At 42.8% G+C, this 25483-nt stretch overlaps 1 protein-coding gene across 9 annotated transcripts in view; it reads right to left on the bottom strand.

Moving 5' to 3' along the window:
• The window catches only part of amz2 (archaelysin family metallopeptidase 2), a 35516-nt gene extending 23855 nt beyond the window's left edge, over positions 1-11661 (bottom strand). Inside the window, exons 1-3 of one of the 9 annotated variants that reach the window (XR_013499172.1) lie at positions 11513-11598; positions 10103-10433; positions 4610-4914 (exon numbers count right to left, since the gene is read on the bottom strand). Coding sequence is in view for 8 of the 9 variants with exons in the window: in XM_078225611.1 (XP_078081737.1) it covers positions 4610-4930; positions 10103-10169 (388 nt within the window). In the remaining variant the exon portion in view is untranslated. Of the gene's footprint in view, positions 1-4609 lie in introns of all 9 variants that reach the window. The other 8 variants (XM_078225609.1, XM_078225612.1, XM_078225611.1 and 5 more) reach the window with 8 other exon arrangements.
• Between the last annotated feature and the right edge of the window lie 13822 nt (positions 11662-25483).

The following is a 25483-nucleotide window of genomic DNA, read 5'->3' as shown; positions in this document are numbered from 1 at the left end:
ACCAGTGTGATAGGAAAGGACAGGACATGAGAGCGCATAAACAAATACGGTCAAAATGCTTAGAAAAATGAAAATCTCTTTACGTGAATGCATGAAGTAATCATAACAAAATGGAAGCCATTACAGAGACATGGTTGCAAATGGATGGCATTTGACAATTCACAAGGAAGAAAGGAAAAGGAAATGAGGTACCTCTGTTAACACAGGATGAAATCAGGATACTAGTGGGAAAAGATCTTTGTATGAAAGATCAAGATGCCAAATCTGTTTGGGTGGAGAAAAGTATCAAAGGAAAGTAATAACTGGTAGGAGTGGTTTATTGGCCCATGGAGTAGTTACACTACAGGACAGAATATAAATCAAGGCCTAATGGGGCTTATAAGAAAGGTACATTCAATAACCATGGGAGATTTTAATATAGATTAGACAAATCAAATTGGCAACGGTAACCTGGAGGATGAGTTCATAGAGAATGTCAAGGCAGTTTCTTAGAACAATACGTTGTGGAAACAAACAGGGAAGAGACTATTTTAAAACCAGTAATGTGTAATGAGATAGGTTTAATTAATGTTCTAATAGTAAAGGATCCTCTAGGTAAGAATGATCAGAACGTCATGGAATTTCACATTCATTTTGAGGGTGAGAAACCAGTGTTTTAGACTTAAATAAGGGCAATTAGAAGGGTACGAAGACAAAGTGGCTAAAGTAGAATTGGAAAATAGGTCAAAAGATATGACGGTAGAGAAGTCTTGGTAGACATTTTTGGAGCTATTTCATTTTCTCAAAAAGATATATTCCAGTGAGAAAGGTAGACTGTCTGAGAAGGCTGCACCATCCATGATTAATGAAGAAAATTAAGGGCGGTATCACATAGAAAAAATAAATTGTACAATGTTGCAAAGATTAGCGATAGGCCAAATGATTTGGAAAATTTTAAAAACCAGCGAAGGATGTCTAAAATAAAGAGGGACAAACTGCAGTATTAGAAAAAAGTAGCAAAAATATAAAGAGTATGAAAACTCTCAATATATATAAATATAAAGGAAAAGAGTAGCAAAAGTGAGCATTGGTCCCTGAGGGGGCAAAACTGGGGAATTAATAATGGGAAACATGGAATTGGCAGACTTTAAAATATTTTGTATCTGTCTTCAAAATAGAAGCAACAACAAATCCCCAAAATAGTAGAAAGGCAGGAGCAAAAGTGAGGGAGAAACATAGGACATAAAACAATTACAATCACTGGAGATTAGATACCAGGAAAACAAATGGGAATGAAGGCTGACAAGTCCACTGGACATAATGGCCTACATTCCAGGGTCTTAAAGGAAGTGACTGCAGGGATAGTGACTACATTGGTTGTAATCTTCCAAAATTCCCTCTGGAAAAGTCCTAACAGATTGGAAAACCGCAAATGTAACACTACTATTCTAGGAAGGAGTGAGATAGAAAGCAGGAAACTATAGGCCAGTTAAGCTAGCATTTGTCATCAGGAAATTGCTAGAATCTATTATTAAGGAGATTTGACGCATTTATCAGTTCTTTGAGAACAAGCAAAGAGTGAATAAAGAACTAATAGATGTGGTATATTTGAATTTCCAAAAGGCATTTGATAAAGTGCCCATAAAAGGTTTCTGCAGAAAAGCTCACAGTGTTAAGTGTGACTTTAGTGTACCTTTAAGAAAGGTTTTTCTAAAAAACCATGATCTCTGGAGCTCTCACAGCTTCAGTATTTCTTATTGCTGCCGAGCTGTCTACCAGATGTCCTTTTATTGCTCACTAAGCTGCTTAAACAGGAGTTTGTTGATTTTTACTGTGGGATCTTTTATGGCTCTGCATTGTTAGAGAAAAACTGGTTGGCAGGTCAGGTGACAGGAACTTTTTCATTTTCAGTTCTGAGCTGCAGGTTTGAGTTTTAGAAGGGACAGCAAGGTGAAGTGTCTCCATCTCTCCTTGGTTTTGGGAATTCTGCGGGTTAGCTGAAAGCCTTCCTGGATTAGAAAATCTGCTGTTGAAGGCTTGACCAGAGTCTACCTGGAGTTCTGGGAAGCTGTTCTGACTTCAAACTGTTCTGGGTGTGTCAAGAGGACTTCTAGAACTTACAAGACTGAGAGTTTTCAATTCTCCAACCAAAGGACTCAATTCCAATATCACATGAGCATTAGGCTTTGCTGTGTTGAACTTTTTAAAGGGTCTTATTTATGGGATTGGTTTGATTGGAACATCTTAGAAATATTTAAGGGTGGTACATTATTGTGGTTGTTTTCTTTGTAATTGATAAAAGTTATTGCTAATTTTCTTTCCACATGTTAACTATATTCTTAATTAAACTGTTTAATAAAAGCTCCCTAGTGGGTCATTTAAATCATTACTGAAGTGAAACATATCATGCTTATCCTAGCCAAATTCAAAGTGCAAAACGTATGATCCAGGCGGGCTCCATAAAATACTTTGGAGTTTCTGACCTGAACCATAATATAAGGGTGATATTTTAGAATGGACAGAGAATTGGCTAACAGGAAACAGAATTGGAATAAATAGGTCATTTTCAGGCTACCAAACTGTAACTAATGGTGTACCACAGGGATCAGGGCCTCAACTGCATATGATCTATATTAATGACTTGGATCAAGGTACCGACTGTATTATAGCCAAATTTGTTGTTGATACAAAGATAGGTCAGATACAAAGAGTCTGCAAAGGCATACAGATACTTTAAATGAGTGGGCAAAAGTTTAGCAGATGGAGTATAATATAGGAAAATGTGAGGTTGTCCACGTTGGTAGGAAGAATAGGAAAACAGAATATTATTTTGGGCAGCATGGTGGCACAGTGGTTAGCACTGCTGCCTCACAATGCCAGAGATCCGGGTTTGATTCCGGCCTTGGGTGACTGTGACTGAACAGCGCAGCGAGCTCGATGAGCCAAATATCCTACTTTTGCTCCTATTTCTTATGATCTTATTAAACTTATAATCAAAATAGAAAAAATATATTGGCATAGATAGATGTACATTTGCAGCACAGAAATGGATGAGTTAATCTACATATATTTTATTTCTGAAAAAGATCTGAACTGTGTGCACCATACTTCAAGGCACATATGTACATATCTGTGTCATACTTTGAAAAAAGATCAGAAATAGCTAATAACTCACAATATAAAAATTCTCACATCAACATAAAATAATTTACATCAAGAATGATATCAAGAAAAACACAAAAAAGCCATTCTGATCTCTGACTGACCTAAAATATCTGTGATCCAAGAAGTCCGACTGACCTAAAGTAGCTGTGATCCAAGAAGGCACAGTAATTACACTCTTGTAGTCTTAAGCACACGACTTTAACCATAGATGTATGTACATTGTTACACGGTATAATGCTACTTTTTTATAAAACAGCATATCCTCTCGCCTACCACAGGTATTTATAGTGTGTAATAGAGGGCCCTCCAATAAGCTACAACCTAGAAAATGTTTTTTTTTTTACCCATTATCTAAAAATAATAGAGAAACCTGGGGGCGGGGATAAAATAAGCCTCATTTTCTATCACATTCTCTCATGATTCTACTCTTTTTGTAAAGTGAATTGAACCATATATCCTATCAAACGGAGTCTTGAATTCTAAATAACAGCTTATGTAAGGTAAAAGAACATAAAACAATAAATTATACACTGCTTATCTTTCTTGATGAATAAAACAATGATACCACTCACTATCTCTCCAATTTAGACTTGAAAACAGAAGTTATTTCAGTCCCTGCTGAACTGTGAAACGTGCTGCAATTTCAAATTAGATTCTCTGCTGGCTAAAAGCTGACCAATCTCTGTACAAAGTTAGCCCAAGTATATCAATCAGCACAGATGGGATTAGTGAAACAAAAGGCAGTGAAAACTGGATCTCTAATGATGACATTAGATCAACAATCATTCGTAGGATATCAATCACTTGGATTAGATTTGCCATTTTCAGAACAGGATGAAGACAATTTGTACGAATGCATCGAGTTGAATAAATTTAATAGGACTTATCAGCGAAGTATCAAATGAAGTTTTGTAAAGTGCATCTTCGATAAAATCCATCTGAAGCAAACCTCTGGTACTCCAGTTTGCAAAATGTCTCCACCTTGCAAAAGCTAGCTAATCCTGATTTACCTTAACCCTGCCTGATGTTCTAGTCCCATGTTATTTCTAGCAATAAGAAATATAGAATTTGATCACAAAATTCCATTTTTTTTTTTAAAAAGTGTCTTTAGACAGTTGCATCTCAGGAGTGAGGGTACAACAAAAATTATACTGAAGGTCTGGAAGAAGGTGATCAGGAATAAAGTTTCAGCAATATTATCCATGATTTTTAAAATGTGAGAATGGAATAGGTGGTAACTGATGTTGTCAGTGAACAGAGGGTTGAGAAGGGAAATTTGGTCAGGAAAGGAAGCAGGTCAGGGCTTAACATGGCAGAGGAAGATGTGGGTGTGGGAAAAGCTGTGCAGCACTTCGATTTTGAACACAATCAACTCTCTGAATTAATTAGAAAATGCATTTGTTTTCAGGGAATAGACAGATACTTTACTCAAATATCTGAACAAAATAGGTTTATAGAATCATACCAATGGTCTGAATGTAAATAATGTTTTTCCCAGGAACTGGTGCTTTTCTATGTGGGCTGCTGTAAAACGTGTAGAAATCTTGCTTTGCTTCTGGGTGGCTAAGGATCCAGTCAGACTTCGAATGGAATTCAATGGGCTTGAAAAGGATGCCATCTGGCCGAAATGCTTCTTCTAGGAGTCGTTTCACCCTTGGACTGAATTTCTGATACTGTCCAATGACATCCTTGTGATTAGATATTAGAGCTGTCCTCAGCGTCTCTTCATTGTGTCTGATAATCTCCATCAGGAAAAACAAACATATGCCTCTGGAAAGAAAATAAACTAAAACTCTGTATTAGTTTAAGTTAGACAATTTGGTTCAGTCTTTTTTGTCACTTTCAACAACAAACAATACCACATTGAACTTCTTCACCGTTTCCAAAATCAAAACTGTTTTCCACTCATCTAAATTTTCAATGTCTGTTTGCAATTTTCTGCTCCCATCCACACTACTTACTGTGCTATTTAGCTTTTATTACCAATACTTGAAATACAATGTTATCATTCATCTAAGTCATATACAAATAAAACAAGTTCTGGGGGGACAAACTAGTCACATCTTACCAACTGGAGTAAACCACCATTATCCCAGCTGTCTCCGACCTCTGAACAGTTCCCTATCCAAAAGGTTGCCTCAAATGGCATTCACTTCCATTTGTGCCAATTCTGTTGTGTGAAGCTTTATCTACCTTCAGCCCATATGGATATAACATCCATAAATCCCTTATTTACCACATTCATGACCCCCGCAAAGCAAATTCAACTTAGATCGGGTCCAACAAGGTCTGTTGATTGATGTCAAAGCTAGTTGTGCACCAGTTACATGCAGAGCAATACCAGGGTGGGAGACAGTATGTTTTTCTAGGAACAAGGGCATTAAAGGTTCAGGTAAGGGAATGGTTGAGCTCACTGACTGGCCACGATACCTTGTGCTAAGGCTCGACAGGGGGGAGTTTCAGAGTGGAGTTAGACTCTTCATTCTGTCAATCTCCATCTCAAATCTGATTTCACTGCCCTCTTTTCCTCCTTTATCCTATCATTTTTTTTATTTGTTCATGGAATGTGGGTGTTGCTGGCTAGGCCTGCATTTATTACCCATTCCCAATTCCCATTGTTTGGAGGGCATTTAAGAGTCAACCACCTTGCCAGGAGTCTGGATTCACATAGGCAAGACCAGATAAGGATGACAGATTTCCTTCCCTAAAAGGACATTAGTGAACCAGATGGGTTTTTTTTAAACAAACGACAATGGGTTCATGATTAGACTTTTAATTCCAGGTTTTTATTGAATTCAAATTTCACCATCATTACCCTGCGTCCAGTGATATTACCACTATGCCACCATTTCTCTTTATACAAACTCCACTACGTATATTCAAGCTGCACATTCAACCCTGCCCTCTGTCACTGCCCCTCCCATCACCTCATTCAGATAAAGTTGTCTCTGGACACATTCTTGTAGCCCTCACAACCCAAGTGCAGCTACTCCTACCAAATGTCCTGTTCCTCACTGTTTCTTTCTTTCTCATTTTCCTCTCTCTAAGCAATACCACTATCTATCAGAAGTCAAATATTTAAACTATGTTCCATCTTTTCTGTAGAAATGCCTGCCTCATTTTGTCTACTTATGATGCCTTGCTCCACATCAATACCTAGGATTTTTTATTTGCAATCAGCAAAGCTCTCAACCACATCTGATCCTCCACTCTTACTCCTCTCATGAAAACAGAATCTCTCCTAACATCAGTCATCCCATTAGTACCTGCATTCAGTAGCTCCTTGAGCACTATCTACAGTGCAGCAATACCACAATACACATCTTAATTTTCCATCTCAGTTTTCTGAAGGACCGATTTTCTCCATTAAAATGTTATTGTCATTCATCATTCTTCCTCAGGTACCTTCAGCCATGGAAAAAGGAATGTGCGCCCACCAATTCAGTTTATCTGACAAGCCTTCAGCAAAGGCTTCAAAAACATTCTCCAATTATTTAAATATGTGTGTTTCTAATCTAATATACTACCACTTATTGCTTCGCAGTTCTTCTTTACTCAATACAAAACACAAATTGTCGGATTGTACTGTCCATTGTCCAGATAAGTTCTTCCTCTCAAATTTCATTTTACTCTATTCCTATTGAGTTGGTGGACTCACATTTTGCCTTTTTCTATTCCTGCCAGTTTAGACATTGGTATATGATCTTGCATTCTTCATCACTTTCCAATTTTATTTTTTCTCTGTTATGAAATCTATCTGTAATATTTGCCTGCAGTTTACCCTCCCTCTCATTTTTTCAATAATTCCTAAAAGGACATTTTGCATACTTTCTCTTTCTACTTCTCATCAGATTTTTAGATGCTGACAGGTCACCGTTTTCTGTACTTAATGACGCACCGGGAAAATCAGTTAGGTTTGTTAAGGTCTTTGTGATTCTGACAGAAGGCTTTTGGCAGCATAATGCCACAGTGGTTAGCATTGCTGCCTCACAGCGTCAGGGACCTGGGTTCAATTCCTGGCTTGGGTCACTGTCTGTGTGGAGTTTGCACATTCTCCCCGTGTCTGTGTGGGTTTCCTCCAGATGCTCCGGTTTCCTCCCACAGTCCAAAGATGTGTGGGTTAGGTGCATTGGCTATGCTAAATTGCCCCTTGGTGTCAGGGGAATAGCTAGGAAAAACACATGGAGTTATGGGGATAGGGCTTGAGTGGGACTGTGGTCGGTGCAGACTCGATGGGCCAAATGGCCTCCTTCTGCATTGTAGGATTCTATGACCAGAAAAGTTTGTTTCTCTTTTCATTGGATACTACCTGACTTGCTGAATATTTTCAGCATTTTCATTATTTATTTCAGAGATTCAGAATCTGTAGTATTTTGCACTTATAACAGTGATTTCAGACAGCCAGCTCTACCTCACCACCGCCTCTTTTGACTGGATCACTGTTGCTAAATCATCAAACTGTTTCTCTGACATCCAGTACTGGGCGAACAGAAATTTTCACCAACTAGATGTCTAGACCAAAGTCATTGTCTTTAGTCCCAGTTATAAACTCTATTCCATAGCTGCCAACTCCATCCCATTCTCTGGTATCTGTCTGAGGGCGAAACAGTCTGTTCTCAATCTTGGGTTCACACTTGACCCCAGGATTAACTTCCAACCACATATCCATGCCATTTCCAAGACTGCCTATTTGTACTTCTGCAACATCACCCAACTTTGTCGCTTGTTCAGCTGCTGTGGAAAATCTCATGCATGCCTTTGTTAGTTTTAAACTTGATTCTTCTGCTGCAATCCTGGCTGGCCTCCCTTGCTCTATCCTCCATTAACTTAAGCTCATCCAAAACTCCGGTACTCACACCTTGCCACATGTCAAATCCTGTTCACCCATCACCCCATGCTCACTGACCTACACTGGGACCCAGTCAAGTAATGCCCTGATTTTAAAATTCTCATCCTTGATTTCCAGTCCTTCCGTGGCCTCGCTCCTCCCTATCTATGTAATCTCCTTCAGCCCCACAGCCCTCATAAACCTGTGCTCATCTAATCCAGCCTCAAATATCCCCAATTTTAATTCCTCCACCATTTGTGGCAGTGTTTTCAACTGTGCAGACCTTAAACTCCAGAATTCTATTCCTAAATCTTTCATTTCTCTTTCCTTCCTTAAGGCGCTTCTTAAAACCTACCACTTTTGCTCAATTGCCTTAACATTTGCTTTATGTGGCTTGGTTTCAATGTTTACTTTATAACACAGCTATGAAACACCTTGGGATGTTTTATGGTGCTATTTAAATACAAGCTGTTGTTACCGAGATAAAGTTTACTTTATAATGAGTTCAAAGAAATCATGCCGTTTCTCCATCAAAATATGAGAATGCTAAAGTGATGAGATTACTGGGAGTTGCTGCTTTTGGAAGGGAGTGAAAGGTTTTCCACTATTGACAGAAGGGTGACTTATAAGCAATAGGAAATGAGGAAGACAACCTATACATGACAATGGTGCAGCCTTTTGGTATTTGATTATTGTTACCTCACCTAGAAAACTGAAAATGGCCAGCATAGAATCATTATCATAAGAACTAGGAGCACAAATGGGCAATTCAGCCCTTCGAACTGGCTCCTGATCTCATCTCAGCCTCAACTCCACTTACCTGCCCGTTCTTACTAATTAAAAATCTGTCCACTTCTTCCTTAAATTTATTCAAAGTCCCGGCATCCACCAAGCACTGGGGTAGTGAATTCCAGACTCACAAGCTTTTGAGAAAAGCAATTTCTCATACGTTTTAAATCTGCTACCCCTTATCCTAAAACTATGACCTCTTGTTCTATATTGTCCCACAAGAGGAAACATCCCCTCCATGTCTATTGTGTCAATCCCCTTTATCATTTTACCACCTCAATTAGATCTCTTTTCATTCTTCTAACCTCCAGGGAGTGTAAGCCTAAACTGTCCAATCTCTCTTTGTAAATCAAACCAATAGTAGATCTATTGGTTACAATATTGCAAAATTCTCTGGATGCAAAAATGATTCTGGTGGATTGGAAAAATCATAGAATCCCTACAGTGCAGAAGAGGCCATTCAGCTCATCAATTCTGCACCAACAGAGTATCTTACCCAGGCCCTCTCCCCTGACCTATCCCTGTAATCCCACACATTTTAAGAAGTTTAACAACACCAGGTTAAAGTCCAAATCTACGGCATCGCCACACCATCCCACACATTTACCATGGGTAATCCATCTGACCTACACATTTTGGGACACTAAGGGACAATTTAGCATGGCCAATCCACCTAACGTCTTTGGACAGCGGGAAGAAACCGGAACACCTGGAGGAAATCCACGCAGGTATGGCGAGAATGTAATAAACTCCAGTCACCCAAGGCCAGAATTGAAACCAGCTCCCTGGCACTGTGAGACAGCAGTGCTAACCACTGTGCCACCATGTCACCCTGCTAAAAATGTTAATATAATGCCCTTATTCAAAAAAGGAGAAAATATCACATGGCAAAGGAGTGAATATCGCTTGAGTTCTGGATTTTCTCCAAGAACAAAAATTAAAATCTTAAATAATGTTGAGGTACAACAGGAGACACAAAAATGAGAGAAAGAAAAAAATCTATGTAAAGAACCACAATTTTCATCAACATTGCACTCTTAAAGTTGACTTTAAATTAAAGCCGGTAACTATCCAGTTATTGATCGCTGCTCTTCGGCAGATATCAAATTCGGATGTTTGCAAAATCTCATTTTCTTTTCCAAAAATATATTTTATTCATAAGAAATTTGCAAGAACATTACAAACATTCCAAAATGGTCTTCACACAAAAAGCAATAATATTCAGGTTCTTTACATACATCAAGTAACACTCTGAAATGCTTCAATACAGTAAAGGAAACATTTCAGACATTTTACTATGATCCCTACAAATGTTGCAAAGTTATTTTAAAGGTTGCTTACATAGAACAAGTTGTACTCCAAGGTGTTTCAGTACAACTGAAATGCAGGTGATAGTCACTGCATGCATTCAGCGAGTCTTTCAGCCTGAGGGGGTTCTTCTCCCCTCAGTTCATCGTGGTTGAAAGATCTTAGACAGTGATCTTCTCCATCACGCCTCTGCGGCAGCTGCCCAAGCTTTAGTGCATACTTGAGCACATAGTCCTGAGCTTTGGAATGTGTCAGTCAGCAACACTCAGTCAGGGGCAACTCCTTGTACTGGAAGACCAAAGAGCATCTTTCACCAAGTTGATGATCCTCCATCAGCAGCTGATACTTGTCTCAGAGTGCATCCCTGGGAACACAGAGTCCTGCGTCACGGAGTTGCTCGTGATGAACCTTGACAAAAACCACCTCATCTCTCTCCAGACCTTCTTTGCAAAGGCACATTCCACAAGCAAGTGGACAACAGTCTCTTCCACACCGCAGTCACCTCGAGGGCAACGTGCATTTTGGGTGAGACTCCAGACATGTCGGAAGGATCTGATGGGGAGGGCCTTCCTCACCACCAGCCAAACTAGGTCTTGGTGCTTGTTTGAAAGTTGAGGTGATGAGGCATTATGCCAGATGACACTTTCTGCTCAGGGAACCCAGGATCCACCACCTCCTTTTCCTGTTGGGCCTCTAGGATGTTATGTGCAGACCACTGCCTGATGGACTTGTGGTCAAAGGTATTTTTCTACATAGATTCTTCCATGAGGAACAGGTCTTATGGCAAGGACCTGGGAGTGTTCCACAGCAACGTAGCTAGACACATCCTTCGCAACACAGGGAACAGATCGAACCTCAGCACGTAGTGACACTTGGTATTTGCATACCAAGAATCTACGCAAAGCTTGATGCAGCCACACACAAAGGTGGCCATCAGGAGTAGGGCGATGTTAGGCACGTTTTCCCCCCTTTATCTAGGTTTGTACGTTGCGTTCCTACGAACACAGACCATTTTGAACCCCAAATGAAGTGGAAAATGGCTCAGGTGATTTCCACAGCATAGGAGTGGATAATGACCCAGACCTGCACCATGTGCAACAATACGAGTGCCTCACACCTGATGACCGGGTTCCTACCTGCAATGGAGTGGGAGCGGTGTTCCCACATACCCAGTTTTTGGTTCATTATACCTACTCGCTCCCTCCAGTTCCTAATGTATGCCCTAGTCCCTCTGCACCATATCCTCAGGCCATCTGACCTGACAGCAAAGGGGGACTAATGATTGACCCACCCAGTTTAAAAGAACAGTAAAATCTCATCTTTATTCCACCCAAGGCCTTGCTTCCGCCTCCTGTCCCCTCCCCGGAAAACTCAATCCACACTACACACCGTCCCACCACCATTCACCCCGAACCGTATCCTGCAAAAGCACCCCTTCCTTACGTGCACAACTACCCGAACGATTTGCTGCAGTTAAATCATCACCTTGTCTGCGTGTGTTAAGGAAGGGGAAGGTAATTTTGTTTCACGCGTACAAAAATATTAAGACCGCCCAGGACTCCAGAGACAGCGCCACCACTCGGACCAGCTCCGACTTCTTCAGGCGCCAGCAGTCAGTCAACGGGCGAGGCGCTCGCGGCGCGGCACGGCAGCGGCACCAACGGTGCAGCTCGAGGGATGGGGCGGGGCCTGAGGAACCGCGGGCGGAACGGAGCGAGGCGGGGTTTGAGAAGCAGGGGCGGGGGTTGAGAAGCAGGGGCGGGGCCTGAGGCACAGGGGCGGGGTTTGAGAGGCAGGGGCGGGGTTTGAGAGGCAGGGGCGGGGCCCGAGGGAAGCTCGAGGCCACAAGCGAGACAGGAACACACAAGATGGCGGTTGAGTATGTGAGCAGTGAGAACTTGTGCTTTATTGTCAATCCAACTCCTGCATCTGGGTTTGCACACTATTCAATTAGCTTTTTCGACCATTTACACTTTTACTTACGTAGGGAGATTTAATCTGTGGTAAGTTAATTAGGTAGTTTTTTTGCTGATGAAGGAAAATTATAATTTGATAGGAAGAGTTCAAATATGTACATGTATGAGGCTCTAATCTCCCAGTCAGCTAAAATATAGGTCTCTGTGTCTATAAGTCGAAACGTCGCTCCAACAACTCCCCTGAGTAAGGCAAATGCACCTTCACCTTTATAAAAGTGAAATACTGCAGATGCTGGAATCCGAAATAAAAACTGAAAATGCTGGAAAATCTCATTTTTATCATTCTTCTTTCTCACTTCCATTTTTTCATTTCTCTGTTCCTGCTCTCCATCTTGCTCCCCCGGCCCCCTTTTCAGGGCGACTGCCTTAACCATCTGTACCTCTGTTCTGCCATTCACGTGGCTCTGACGAAGGGTCATCCAGACTCGAAACGTTGGCTCTTTTCACTCCACAGATGCTGTCAAGACCTGTTGAGATTTTCCAGCATTGAGTCAAAGGAAGATTGGTAAATTATGGCGAGCGTCTCTGCAATTTCCTTCAGTATCTTTGGATGGATCTTATCTGGTCCCGGTGCTTAATCAACCTTAATCAGCCTGTTCAATACCTTCTCCTTAACTTTTATCCTGGATTGCTTTTTGTCCTTTTCCATACCCAACCTAAATCTTATGTGAAACTGATCACTGTCCCCTGGAATCATAGAATCCCTACAGTGCAGATGGAAGCCATTCAGCCCATCGAGTCTGCACTGACCACAATCCCACCCAGGCCCTATCCCGTAGCCACACATATTTACCCTGGTAATCCCCCTGACACTAGGATCAATTTAGCATGGCCAGTCAACCTAACTCGCACATCTTTGGTGCGAGTTAGGTGGGAGGAAACCAGAGCACCTGGAAGAAACCCATACAGACACGGGGAGAATGTGCAAACTCCACACAGACAGTGACCTGAGACCGGAATTGAACCCATGTCCCTGGCGCTGTGAGGCAGCAGTGCTAACCACTGTGCCGCCCCTAGATGTTCTCCTGATGATACTTGATCCACTTGGCCCACCCATACCCAAGAACCAAGTGCCTCCTTTCTCACTGGACTGAAAACATACTGCTGTAGAAAATTCTCCTGAACACATAATAGGAACTCTTGTCCCTCTGCCTTTTGCACTACTCCTATCCCAATCTAGATTCAAATAACTAAAGTGCCCCTTTATAACCACACAATATAATTCTTGCACTTCTCTGTAATTTCCTTGGAAATTTGTTCCACTATATTTTACCCACTAGTTTGTGGCCTATAGAGTACAATGTAATTGTACCTTTTTTGTTCCTTAGCTCTAGCCAAATAAATTCTGTCCTTGATTCCTCTGGGATATCCTCTCTCTCCAACACTGCAATGTTCTCCTTAATCAATATTGCAGCACCTCCTCCTTTCCTTCTTTTCCCATCTTTCCTGAACATCTAGTATCCAGGTATATCTAATACCCAGTCCTCCACTTCTTTGAGCCAGGTCTCTGTTATCACCACAACATATTTCCACATGGCTATCTGCTTTTGCAACTGACCAATCTCATTTACCACACTCCAAGCATTCACAGACCTTGTATATATGTCATAACTCTAATTTAGACATTATTACTTATGCTGAACCCAACAAATCCCTTATTATTTCCTACTCCAATACCAATTGCCTCTCTCAGTATTCTTTGCACCTTGGTTGCCCTCTCCAGCCTTACTTCCTGGTTCCCACATCCCTGCCAAGCTAGTTTACCTCCCCAATAGCACAAGTAAATCATCCGCAAGGAAATACATCCTGTCTCTAGGTTCACTTCTGACGAAGGGTTATCTAGACTTGAAACATTGGCTCTATTCTTTCTCGATGTGGAGATGCCGGCGTTGGACTGGGGTAAACACAGTAAGAAGTTTAACAGCACCAGGTTAAAGTCCAACAGGTTTATTTGGTAGCAAAAGCCACACAAGCTTTCGAAGCTCTAAGCCCCTCCTTCAGGTGAGTGGGAATTCTGTTCACAAACAGAACTTATAAAGACACAGACTCAATTTACATGAATAATGGTTGGAATGCGAATACTTACAACTAATCCAGTCTTTAAGAAACAAAACAATGGGAGTGGAGAGAGCATCAAGACAGGCTAAAAAGATGTGTATTGTCTCCAGACAAGACAGCCAGTGAAACTCTGCAGGTCCACGCAACTGTGGAAGTTACAAATAGTGTGACATGAACCCAATATCCCGGTTGAGGCCGTCCTTGTGTGTGCGGAACTTGGCTATCAGTTTCTGCTCAGCGACTCTGCGCTGTCGTGTGTCGCGAAGGCCGCCTTGGAGAACGCTTACCCGAATATCAGAGGCCGAATGCCCGTGACCGCTGAAGTGCTCCCCAACAGGAAGAGAACAGTCTTGCCTGGTTTGCCTTGCAAACTACCCAGCCTTCAGGAGAACAGTGACCAAGACACCACACAACCCTGCCACAGCAACCTCTACAAGACGTGCCGGATCATCGACACAGATGCCATCATCTCACGTGAGAACACCATCCACCAGGTACACGGTACATACTCTTGCAACTCGGCCAACGTTGTCTACCTGATACGCTGCAAGAAAGGATGTCCCGAGGCATGGTACATTGGGGAAACTATGCAGACGCTGCGACAACGGATGAATGAACACCGCTCGACAATCACCAGGCAAGACTGTTCTCTTCCTGTTGGGGAGCACTTCAGCGGTCACGGGCATTCGGCCTCTGATATTCGGGTAAGCGTTCTCCAAGGCGGCCTTCGCGACACATGACAGCGCAGAGTCGCTGAGCAGAAACTGATAGCCAAGTTCCGCACACACAAGGACGGCCTCAACCGGGATATTGGGTTCATGTCACACTATTTGTAACTCCCACAGTTGCGTGGACCTGCAGAGTTTCACTGGCTGTCTTGTCTGGAGACAATACACATCTTTTTAGCCTGTCTTGATGCTCTCTCCACTCCCATTGTTTTGTTTCTTAAAGACTGGATTAGTTGTAAGTATTCGCATTCCAACCATTATTCATGTAAATTGAGTCTGTGTCTTTATAAGTTCTGTTTGTGAACAGAATTCCCACTCACCTGAAGAAGGGGCTTAGAGCTTCGAAAGCTTGTGTGGCTTTTGCTACCAAATAAACCTGTTGGACTTTAACCTGGTGTTGTTAAACTTCTTACTCTATTCTTTCTCCACAGATGCTGTCGGACCTGCTGAGATTTTCCAGCATTTTCTGTTTAGGTGCAACCTCTCTGGCCTGTACAAGTGTCGTCTCTTCCAGAACTGATCCCAATGTCCCAAGAAGCCCTTCCACCTGTACCATTTATCCAGCCACACATTCATCTGTATCCTCCTGTTTCTAAACTCACTTGTGTGGGGTATTTCATTCTTAAAACAGCTTGAGTTTAGGTTGCATTTTGCTATGTTGGTGAATAAATTATTTATTGTCCTAAGTTTGAATAAAAGGTCCTGTGTACAAGGTTGTTATCACAAACATACCGAAACTTGCAGTTGAATTTAACAAAATAATGTATATGAACCACAGCACATACATTTGTGCAACAGAATCAGTGGAATGTAATCTTCATAATATTTTATAATGTGAATTCAGAGGTCAGGTCGTCTCCAAATGTACATTCCAATTTTAATACCAATGTGAAATAAAAACATTTTTGAACCAATAGCATTGGTTAGCATCTTCCAATCTGCGAAAGATGATAGGAATGCAGCCTCACAATTTTGGTGAGGTCAGATAAGATTATCTGCTGCACTTCTGATGACCGTACAATCGTTTCTGAAAAGGCAAAATGTGCCTGAAGTGTCACACATGAAGCGTGCCTTGCCAGTGATGAGGATAATCTCTGTTGACTCCTCATTTGCATTTCTGGCATCTACTTTAGAGCTTCTCAAACCACATGCTATCATGGTGACCAACTCCTGCTCGCAGCTGCCATTCCTAGTTTCCCACTTGTCATGAATGATGTCGGCACAGTAAGAAGTCTCACAACACCCAGGTTAAAGTCCAACAAGTTTATTTGGAATGACAAGCTTTTGGAGCGCTGCTCCTTCATCAGGTGAGTCTCTTGGAGATCCTCTCCACTTTGAGCCAGCGGTTTGTGGTGTCAATGGTAGCCATGATGTGGAGATGCCGGCGTTGGACTGCTCCTTCATCAGGTGAGCGCTCCGAAAGCTCATGATTCCAAGTAAACCTGTTGGACTTTAACCTTCTTACTGTGCCCACCCCAGTCCAACGCCGGCATCTCCACATCATGAATGATGTCGAGGACTTTCATGTCTGTTTTGACAACATCCTTGAATCAAAGCTTTGGGTGCCTTGCCGGTCTCACTCCCTTTATATCCACATTCCCAATGGTACTATTGTCGTCCAAATCTTCAAAGGCAGAACAAATGGTCTTAAACATAGTGAAGAGAAAAACCACAAGCTCCTTATACTTATTAGAGGTGAGAGTGAAAAGGCAAAGGAAGTAGTTGGTGACGGTCAGGGTTATCTTTAACAAGTTTAAATAGCATCTCCAAAATTGCAGCATTCCCTCAGAAATGCAATGGTGTCAAGTCTCACATACATAGATTATATAATCAAGTCTCTGGAGTAGGACTTGGCACCCACAACCATCTGATGAAGAGGTGAGAGCGCTGTCACTAAACAAAGGTAACATAAGGATCATACACCAAATTCAAGGCTAAACTAGCAAAGGGCAGTTTTAGGAGAGCAGAGAGTTTACTTCCATGGAATTAGCTATGAGCACTTGGAATGGACTTGCAGCTAGTGAAGGGAGGCGAAAACCCTGGAATAATTTAAGAAACAAGATACAGCAAATTATGGAGTGGGGAATGCAAGATTATTCTGGTTGGATCAATTGAAATGGAGCAAATGACCTTATTCATAAGCATCTGGTGAGTACAGAACCAGAAAGGACCATTCATCTTGCTTCTTCCAACAGGATATGTACACCATGAATTAAGTACCATAAAACAATTTCTAAAGAACTACCTGAACTCGGACAGTGGGTGACAGCATTTTAGTTAGCCAAGCCCAATCTTGTCCTCACCCAATATTCCCACACACTCATTCCGTGAGGTTATTGGATAGCAATCAGAAGCAAAAGCTCTGGTTGATTTCCTCTCCTAATCCAGCAACACCAAAGTTAATCCCAACATGCTTCTTCCACCTTCAGTTGTGATCAGATATCTCAGGAAGAACTCAGAATCAAAGCTGGTGTTTTTCTGGTTTGTGAGCCTCAGTGCATGATTTTTCTAAACCAACATAACCAACACAAACATTAAGGAGAAGAACCACAATGCTATTGCATGAAATTTACACAATGGTCTGGATTTCAATGTGAATTTAATCATTATAGTATGTGTATGCAGCAAATGAAAAAATGTTTTCCTTGAATTTGCTGCTTCTTTGATCTGTGACAGAATTTGAAAAACAAAACTACCACTGAACAATGAACATTTTCCCAAATCACAAAAGCTACTACATAACTTCAGTATCTAAACTTAGTATTAAAATTTACACTTTTCAAACTTTATTCTATTCCAGAAATTATATTTGTATAATCTCCACAGGGCTAGGTTATAGTACTCCATAAGAACAGACTTTGTCATGTCTCTAAATCTTTAGATTATGAGGGGGATTCAAACTGTGTTGTTGAGTGCAATCTGAATATATTTATCAATATTTGAATAGTAGCTCTGTTCATCAATCCTATTGTCCTCACCATTGGGTAATGAGGGAGATAAAGAATATGTTGAAGCTTAAAAAGTGTATGATATACGTCAGGTGAATTTGTCAAGCCAGAATTAGGTCAAAGGCAATAAGTCGAGAGGGGAAGGAAAGAGGAAAATAGGACTTGCAAAGGCAGAAAATGAGAATAAAATGGCAATTAATATAAAAGGGAATCCAAAAATCTTCTATTAGCTTGTAAGAGATTTGGTAAACACTGAGGATGATACCAATCGATTGCATATACTAGCAAAATGGGCAGACTATGGTAAATGGAATTTAATACAGAGAAGTGTGAGGTGGTGCATTTGGCAGAAAGGATGGGGAAAGATAACATAGACTTAATGACACCTTTTCTAAAGAATGTGCAAGGACAAAGGAACCTGTGGTTCCTGTGCATAAATCTTCGAAGATGACAAGACATATATGAGAGAGTAATGAGCAAAGCATATGGGATCCCGAACTTCATGAATAAAGTATCAAGTTAAAAAACAGGGAATTTATGCTGAAACTTTATAGACCTCTCATTAGGCCACAACTAGAGTATTGCATCTCGTTCTGGTAACCACATTTTTTGAAAGATGTGAGGGTCCTTGAGAGGGTGCAAAGGAAATTTACCAGAATGGTTCCAGGGATTTTAGCACAAGGTTAGATTGGAGAAGTCAATGTTGTTCTCCTTGGAACAATGGGAGATTTGATAAAGGTATACAAGATAAAATAGACAAAGAAAGGAGGACTTGTGGCGCAGTGACCTCTGGCCAGAAGCTCCAAGTTCAACTCCCACTTCAGGATTGATGGCCACAGAAAGTGCGTTCAACAAAACGTGGCCAAACAGGTCGATTATCAACACCAGTTCTCTACCTTGCTCTTTTAAGATTCCCCTTACAACCTACCTATTTGGCTAAGTGATTGGTCATCTGAGCCTTATGTGGATCTGTGGTCTTTTTTGTGCTATAATGCTGTGAAGCACCTTGGGATATTTTCTTACGTTAAAAGTACTATATAGAGTTGTCAGCAGTACACAGTTAGCATTGGAATGTCAGTGTTAGTTTCTGACAGAAAAAAGCTGCATTATTAGAGCCTGTAGTAGCAAGCCCCTTTCAGGCACGTGACCTGTCTGGCCAATCGGTCCAAAGCACGCGAATCCTGGGACTGTGTGGGGTTTCTCCGACGCGATCTAGGATTTGAAGTCAAAGCAATTCTCACTCTCTGTATATAGCTGTAACAGTTAATAAATAGTTTTGTTGTTACTCCTCTTCGTGGTCGCCACTCCCTCTACTATATTCCAGAGCCTCACTTGAGAAATATAATTCCTGATACAGAACATAGAACAGTACAGCACAATACAGGCCCTTCGGCCCTCGATGTTGTGCCGAGCTTTGTCCGAAACCAAGATCAAGCTATCCCACTCCCTATCATTCTGGTGTGCTCCATGTGCCTATCCAATAACCGCTTGAAAGTTCCTAAGGTGTCCGACTCCACTATCACAGCAGGCAGTCCATTCCACACCCCAACCACTCTGAGTAAAGAACCTACCTCGGACATCCCTCCTATATCTCCCAGCATGAACCTTATAGTTATGCCCCCTAGTAACAGCTACATTCACCCGAGAAAATAGTCTCTGAACGTCCACTCTATCTATCCCCCTCATCATCTTATAAACCTCTATTAAGTCGCCTCTCATCCTCCTCCGCTCTAAAGAGAAAAGCTCTAGCTCCCTCAACCTTTCCTCATAAGACCTACCCTCCAAACCAGGCAGCATCCCGGTAAATCTCCTCTGCACTCTCTCCAATGCTTCCACATCCTTCTTATAGTGAGGTGACCAGAACTGCACACAATATTCCAAATATGGTCTCACCAAGGTCCTGTACAGTTGCAGCATAACCCCATGGCTCTTAAACTCAAACCCCCTGTTAATAAACGCTAACACAGTATAGGCCTTCTTCACGACTCTATCCACTTGAGTGGCAACCTTCAGAGATCTGTGGATATGAACCCCAAGATCTCTCTTCCTCCACATTCCTCAGAACCCTGCCGTTGACCCTGTAATCCGCATTCAAAATTATATAAGCATTGGGTTGGGAATTTATGATCATTGATACTGCTGAGCAACAATTTGCTTGATGGGAGTTCACCAAATCTTAAAGTTAAAGTTTATTTATTAGTCACAAGTAAGATTTACATTAACAATGAAATGAAGTTACTGTGAAATTCCCCAAGTCGCCACAGTCTGGCATCTGTTCGGGTCAATGTACTTAACCAACACGTCTTTTGGACTGTGGGAGGAAACCGGAGCACCCGGAGGAAACACACGCAGACACGAGGAGAATGTGCAAACTCTCCACACAGACAGTGACCCAAGCCGGGAATTGAACCTGGGTCCCTGGCGCTGTGAGGCAGCAGTGCTAATCACTGTGCCACCCACCAGAGAAATCGTCTCTGGTTTCCAACTATCTCCTCTGTGAGATTATACCTGTGGTGAACCACTGTAACTACATGTGTATGCCTGGACACACCCATGCTGCACCTGGCCCGAGACTCCTCCCTTTCCACCTGAGACTCCTCCCTTTCCACCAGAGCGAGGTATAAAGGTGACGGTTCCTCCTCCTCGCCTCAGTCTGGGCCAGGTCAGCTCCAAGGGTGTGCTCCTGTTCTTTGCGAATAAAAGCCTGTTATTTCACTCACTCATTGGAGTCCTCGTATCGTGATTGATAGTCCATCAATTTTATTCGCAAAGAGAAAAAAAAACAGAATGGAGCAACTTCTAAAGCCTGATACTTTAAACCTGGATCCGCAAGCTGTGGGAGCCGCCAACAGCTTTAATCACTGGCTGAAGTGCTTCGAAGCCTTCCTCGGAGCCTCCACTGCCGTCCGGTCCGATTCAGACAAGCTGCACGTGCTCAACGCCCGGGTAAGCACCATCTGTGATGCAGAGACATACGTGGACGTGCTGGTGCTTCTAAAGAGCCAATACAGCCAACAGACAAACAAAGTTTACGCCAGGCACCTTTGGCTACCCGAAAACAGCGGCCGGGAGAATCAAACGCACAGTTTCTCCGCGAACTACGTGCGCTCGGCAGGGCCTGTAACTGCAAGGCTGTATCCGCTGCGCAGTATACGGAGGACTTAATCCACGATGTTTATGTTACGGGCATCGCATCCAACTATATTCGGCAGCGCCTGCTAGAACAAGGTGGGCTAGATCTACCAAAAACTGTGACACTCGCTGAATCCCCAGAAGTGGCATCCCGTAACCTCGAGGCGTACGCACCCGATCACGCGCCATCGTGGGCCTCACGGCCACCACCATCCCAGTACCTAGGAGGGCCACAGACTTATGCCACACAGCGCCCCACCAACGACTCGACTGCTGCGGCTGTTGCAGGCCCAAAGTGCTATTTTTGCGGTCTAGGGAAGCACCCCCGACAACGCTGCCCGGCAAGGGAGATGTTCTGCTCTGGGTGCGGAAAGAAAGGCCACTACGCTAAAGTCTGCAGGGCAAAGTCGGCCTCGAAGCCAAACAGCGCAGCGTGCGACCCAAGGGAACCGAAAATCCGAACGCCATCAGCCGCGTGTGAGTCAAGGGAGCCGTCATGTTGGACACCATCGACCACGTGTGAGTCACGGGAGCCGCCATTTTGGACACCATCGACCACATGTGAGTCAAGGGAGCCGCCATCTTGGACGCCGTCGGCCGCGTGCGAGACAAGGGAGCCGCCATTTTGGACGCCGGTCGAAGATTCTCCGGGATCCACGGTGGCAGCGGTCCAGCTAGACCAGTCTCGTCCGCATGAGCTCGCCAGGTCCATGCAGGACCTCCAGGTAAACGGCTGCGTGGGAAATTGTTTGTTTGACTGCGGGAGTATGGAGAGCTTCATCCACCCCGATACTGTGCGCCGCTACGCACTTTTGGTGCGGCCAGTCAAGCAAACCATTTCCTTGGCCTCAAAGTCCCACTCGGTGGATGTCCTCGGGTATTGTGTGGTGACCCTTACGGTTCGGGGGACCGAGTATGCAAATTTTAAGCTCCTGGTGCTGCCACACCTCTGCGCTCCCATACTCCTAGGGCTCGATTTCATGACCCATCTTAGGAGTGTCACGTTGCAGTACAACGGGCCTCTTCCCCCGATCTCCTTCTGCAACCCACAGTTCCTAGACTGCCCACCACGCACCACTTGTGCGGCCCTGTCGGCCGGACAGGGCACACCTCATAAAAGCCACCCGCCCCTTTGAACGCCTCAGCGTCGATTTCAAAGGGCCCCTCCCTTCTTCTGACCGCAACATCTATTTCCTCAACGTTATAGATGAGTACTCCCGATTCCCTTTTGCCATTCCCTGCTCGGACATGACCTCAACCACGGTCGTCAAGGCCCTGCACGGCCTCTTCACCCTGTTCGGTTACCCTAACTACATCCAGAGCGACCGGGGATCCTCATTCATGAGTGATGAGCTGTGTCAGTACCTGCTCTCTAAGGGCATAGCCTCGAGTAGGACTACCAGCTATAACCCCAGGGGTAACGGGCAGGTAGAGAGGGAGAACGCGACAGTCTGGAAGGCCGTTTTACTAGCGCTACGGTCTAAAGGCCTTGCAGTCTCCCGCTGGCAAGAAGTCCTCCCCGATGCACTGCATTCCATTATGTCCCTCCTGTGTACGGCCACCAATGCCACCCCCCACGAGCGGATGTTTGCTTTCCCTAGGAAGTCCTCCTCGGGAATCACACTACCGTCGTGGCTGGCGTACACAGGCCCCGTTCTGCTCCGGAGGCATGTACGACCCCATACGTCAGACCCCCTGGTTGAAAAGGTCCAGCTCCTCCACGCCAACCCCCAATATGCCTATGTGGCATACCACGATGGGCGGGAGGACACGGTCTCTATCCGGGACCTGGCGCCTGCGGGTGCCCCGGAGCCCACTATGACCCCCCACCCCACATCCCTAGACCCCTCTGTTCAAGTAGCACCAGGTCCACTTCCATCTTTGCCCCTTGTATGCAGCTCGCCTGAGCCCCGGAGTCACCACACAGGACCCAACCAGAAGGGACGACGGCAGATTCGAGCGGTTCTACCCTGCCATCGGAAGCGACACCTCAACTGGTACTGCGGCGGTCACAGCGACTGATCAAGCCGCTTGACAGGCTGAACCTGTGAAGGGACGACGCCTTACCTCAGTTTCGTGACTTGTGTATATATAGATCTTCAAACCTCTGTACATATTGTTTCACCCACCCCCGTCGGACTCTTTTTTTAAAGAGGGGGTGAATGTGGTGAACCACTGTAACTACATGTGTATGCCTGGACACACCCATGCTGCACCTGGCCCGAGACTCCTCCCTTTCCACCTGAGACTCCTCCCTTTCCACCAGAGCGAGGTATAAAGGCGATGGTTCCTCCTCCTCGCCTCAGTCTGGGCCAGGTCAGCTACATGGGTGTGCTCCTGTTCTTTGCGAATAAAAGCCTGTTATTTCACTCACTCACTGGAGTCCTCGTATCGTGATTGATAGTGCATCAATACAAAAAAATATTTGGAGAAATGTTGGATCAAAATGCCAGTGACAAGGTCTGAAAAAACAAATTCAAATATTAAAATGATTTCATTTATGACACCAGGAGTACCTCATTAAGCAAAACCAATGACAATCAACTAGTATTTTAAGATTCAGTGACATGTAAAACAATATTAAACTGCAGGGCAATTAGACCGAAGTATAAACATAATTGCAAGCTGATTTATGTACATGTGTGTGCATGGGATAAACTGAAATCCTGAAGCAAGTACAATGCCTGACTCAAGTTCAGCATTATTTATTATATGCCTTTGTCAAGAATTAGCGAGAAGCTGACACATTTTAGTAATACTACCTTGCAGGATTCTGAATTGGTGTCTGTAACATGCTGATCTGCATTAGTCACTACCCGTTTGACACACAAATCCGTGGATGTTTATGGTTGAATGGATAATTTGTCAAAGTCTGTTTATTTTATTTTTAAACATTACGTCAGCCAGAGTCATTATCAATCATACGTCAGATGGTTTCAGCATTTCCTCTTGAGACCATCTGAGTCTCTATAATGTGGCTTACAGAGAGGAAGCTGGTCGGAAATATTGACAAATCAGACCAGCTTTGACATCAGTATTTTGTGCTGTTCTTTTTAAAATCAAAATATTACCGATTTTAGTCAATGTAGCACTTGACCCACATAAAACCTAGTCAAGAAGCAATAAGTACTGATGTCAAAGCTAGTCTGATCTACAATTAACCTTTTATTATACATAACTTTTTATTTTACCTGCTAACCAGTTAACCTATGCTAGATGTAAAAATATTTCAAAGCTAGTTTTATTTTTCAGTCAAGCTTAATAACTTCTTTGACTATACCATTTGAACAAAATATTTTAAAACCTACTTTTGAAAAAGACATGCATTAAATGGTATGATGATTTGTGGCTATTTAAGAGACTGTCAACATAAGTGAAATGAATCATCATTATAAATATATTTTATACAAAGAGTAACAGCTTACACCAATGATTGCTTCTTTTATCAAACGGCACTTCTGCATTCTCATGCTGGCTTATGGTATTACTGATTTTGTCACCAGCCCACTCAGTATCTTACGTAAGTGGCCTTTCTGCATATGCAAATAGTGTGCAAATAGTGCCAGTTTCTGACTGTGAAGTGCTGTTTTGCTCTCCAGAATTTTAACTAGACATCCTCATGTTCTGTAAACTCTCTGGGAAGGGATAATAATCAGGGAATATTTTTTCTGACTAAATGGTCAAATCACAAAGGGCAGTTTTACTGCTCCTGCTTGTGTACTAACTGACAGGGATTGAATCTTGCACCTTTGCGTTCTGTATGGCTCAGTAATACCCCAGGTGGTACCTTTACATTGGGAGCTGTGGGGCCAGATCTGATTAATCAAATAAGAATGGGGAAAAGAGTTCTACATTGCAGCATATAAGATACATCTTTGTTGGTATACAAAGCAGGATTTGAGTGTTGAAATCTCATTGTAGATACTTTTCACCATTTCTTTTTTATTAAATCATGGTGGACAAAATATTCAAAGTTTTTCTTTTTTGTCCCTAACCTTCTCACCATTTCTCTTGTGTCCTGAAATGATCCATGCTTAGAAATTTTCATTGGCGTTGGAAGCCCTTCTGTACCTTTTACTTCCTTAATCATCTTCAGTGGTGTGGGACATTGTGTAGCTTTATTGCAGGGCAAGCCACGTTTCCTCACCCAAGGTGAAACATTAATGCACATCTAAAATCTAATATTCAGCTTAAAATTATTTTTTCTACAATATGCTCTCTGTTCTTTTGAAAAGTGTGATGTTACTGTGCCTGTAAGGAAAGTATTTTAAGAATGTTCTCTGCAGTTATAAGCAGCTCTGTTTTTTTTCATTGTGGCACTGAGCTGCCTAATTAGATGTCCTTTTATTGCTGTTTAAATGGGGTTTTGTTTATTTTAAATCTGAGCCTAATGCACTTTCCCTTTCTTAATGAAAGGTAGTACTTGGTGGCTATTGGTTAATGGATGGTGTAAGCTGTTGGTAATGTTCATATAAAACTTGCTGGTTTTTTGTTGTTGTGAGTTGTCTGCAACTTTGAAGGCAGGCTGTGGACAACTTGCAATGCATACCAGCTGTCCGTCATGGCGTTTAG

The sequence above is a fragment of the Mustelus asterias genome, chromosome 12 (genome assembly GCF_964213995.1).
Source record: "Mustelus asterias chromosome 12, sMusAst1.hap1.1, whole genome shotgun sequence".
Classification (NCBI taxonomy): Eukaryota; Metazoa; Chordata; class Chondrichthyes; order Carcharhiniformes; family Triakidae; genus Mustelus; species Mustelus asterias.
This window is presented reverse-complemented; position numbering and strand designations above follow the sequence as displayed.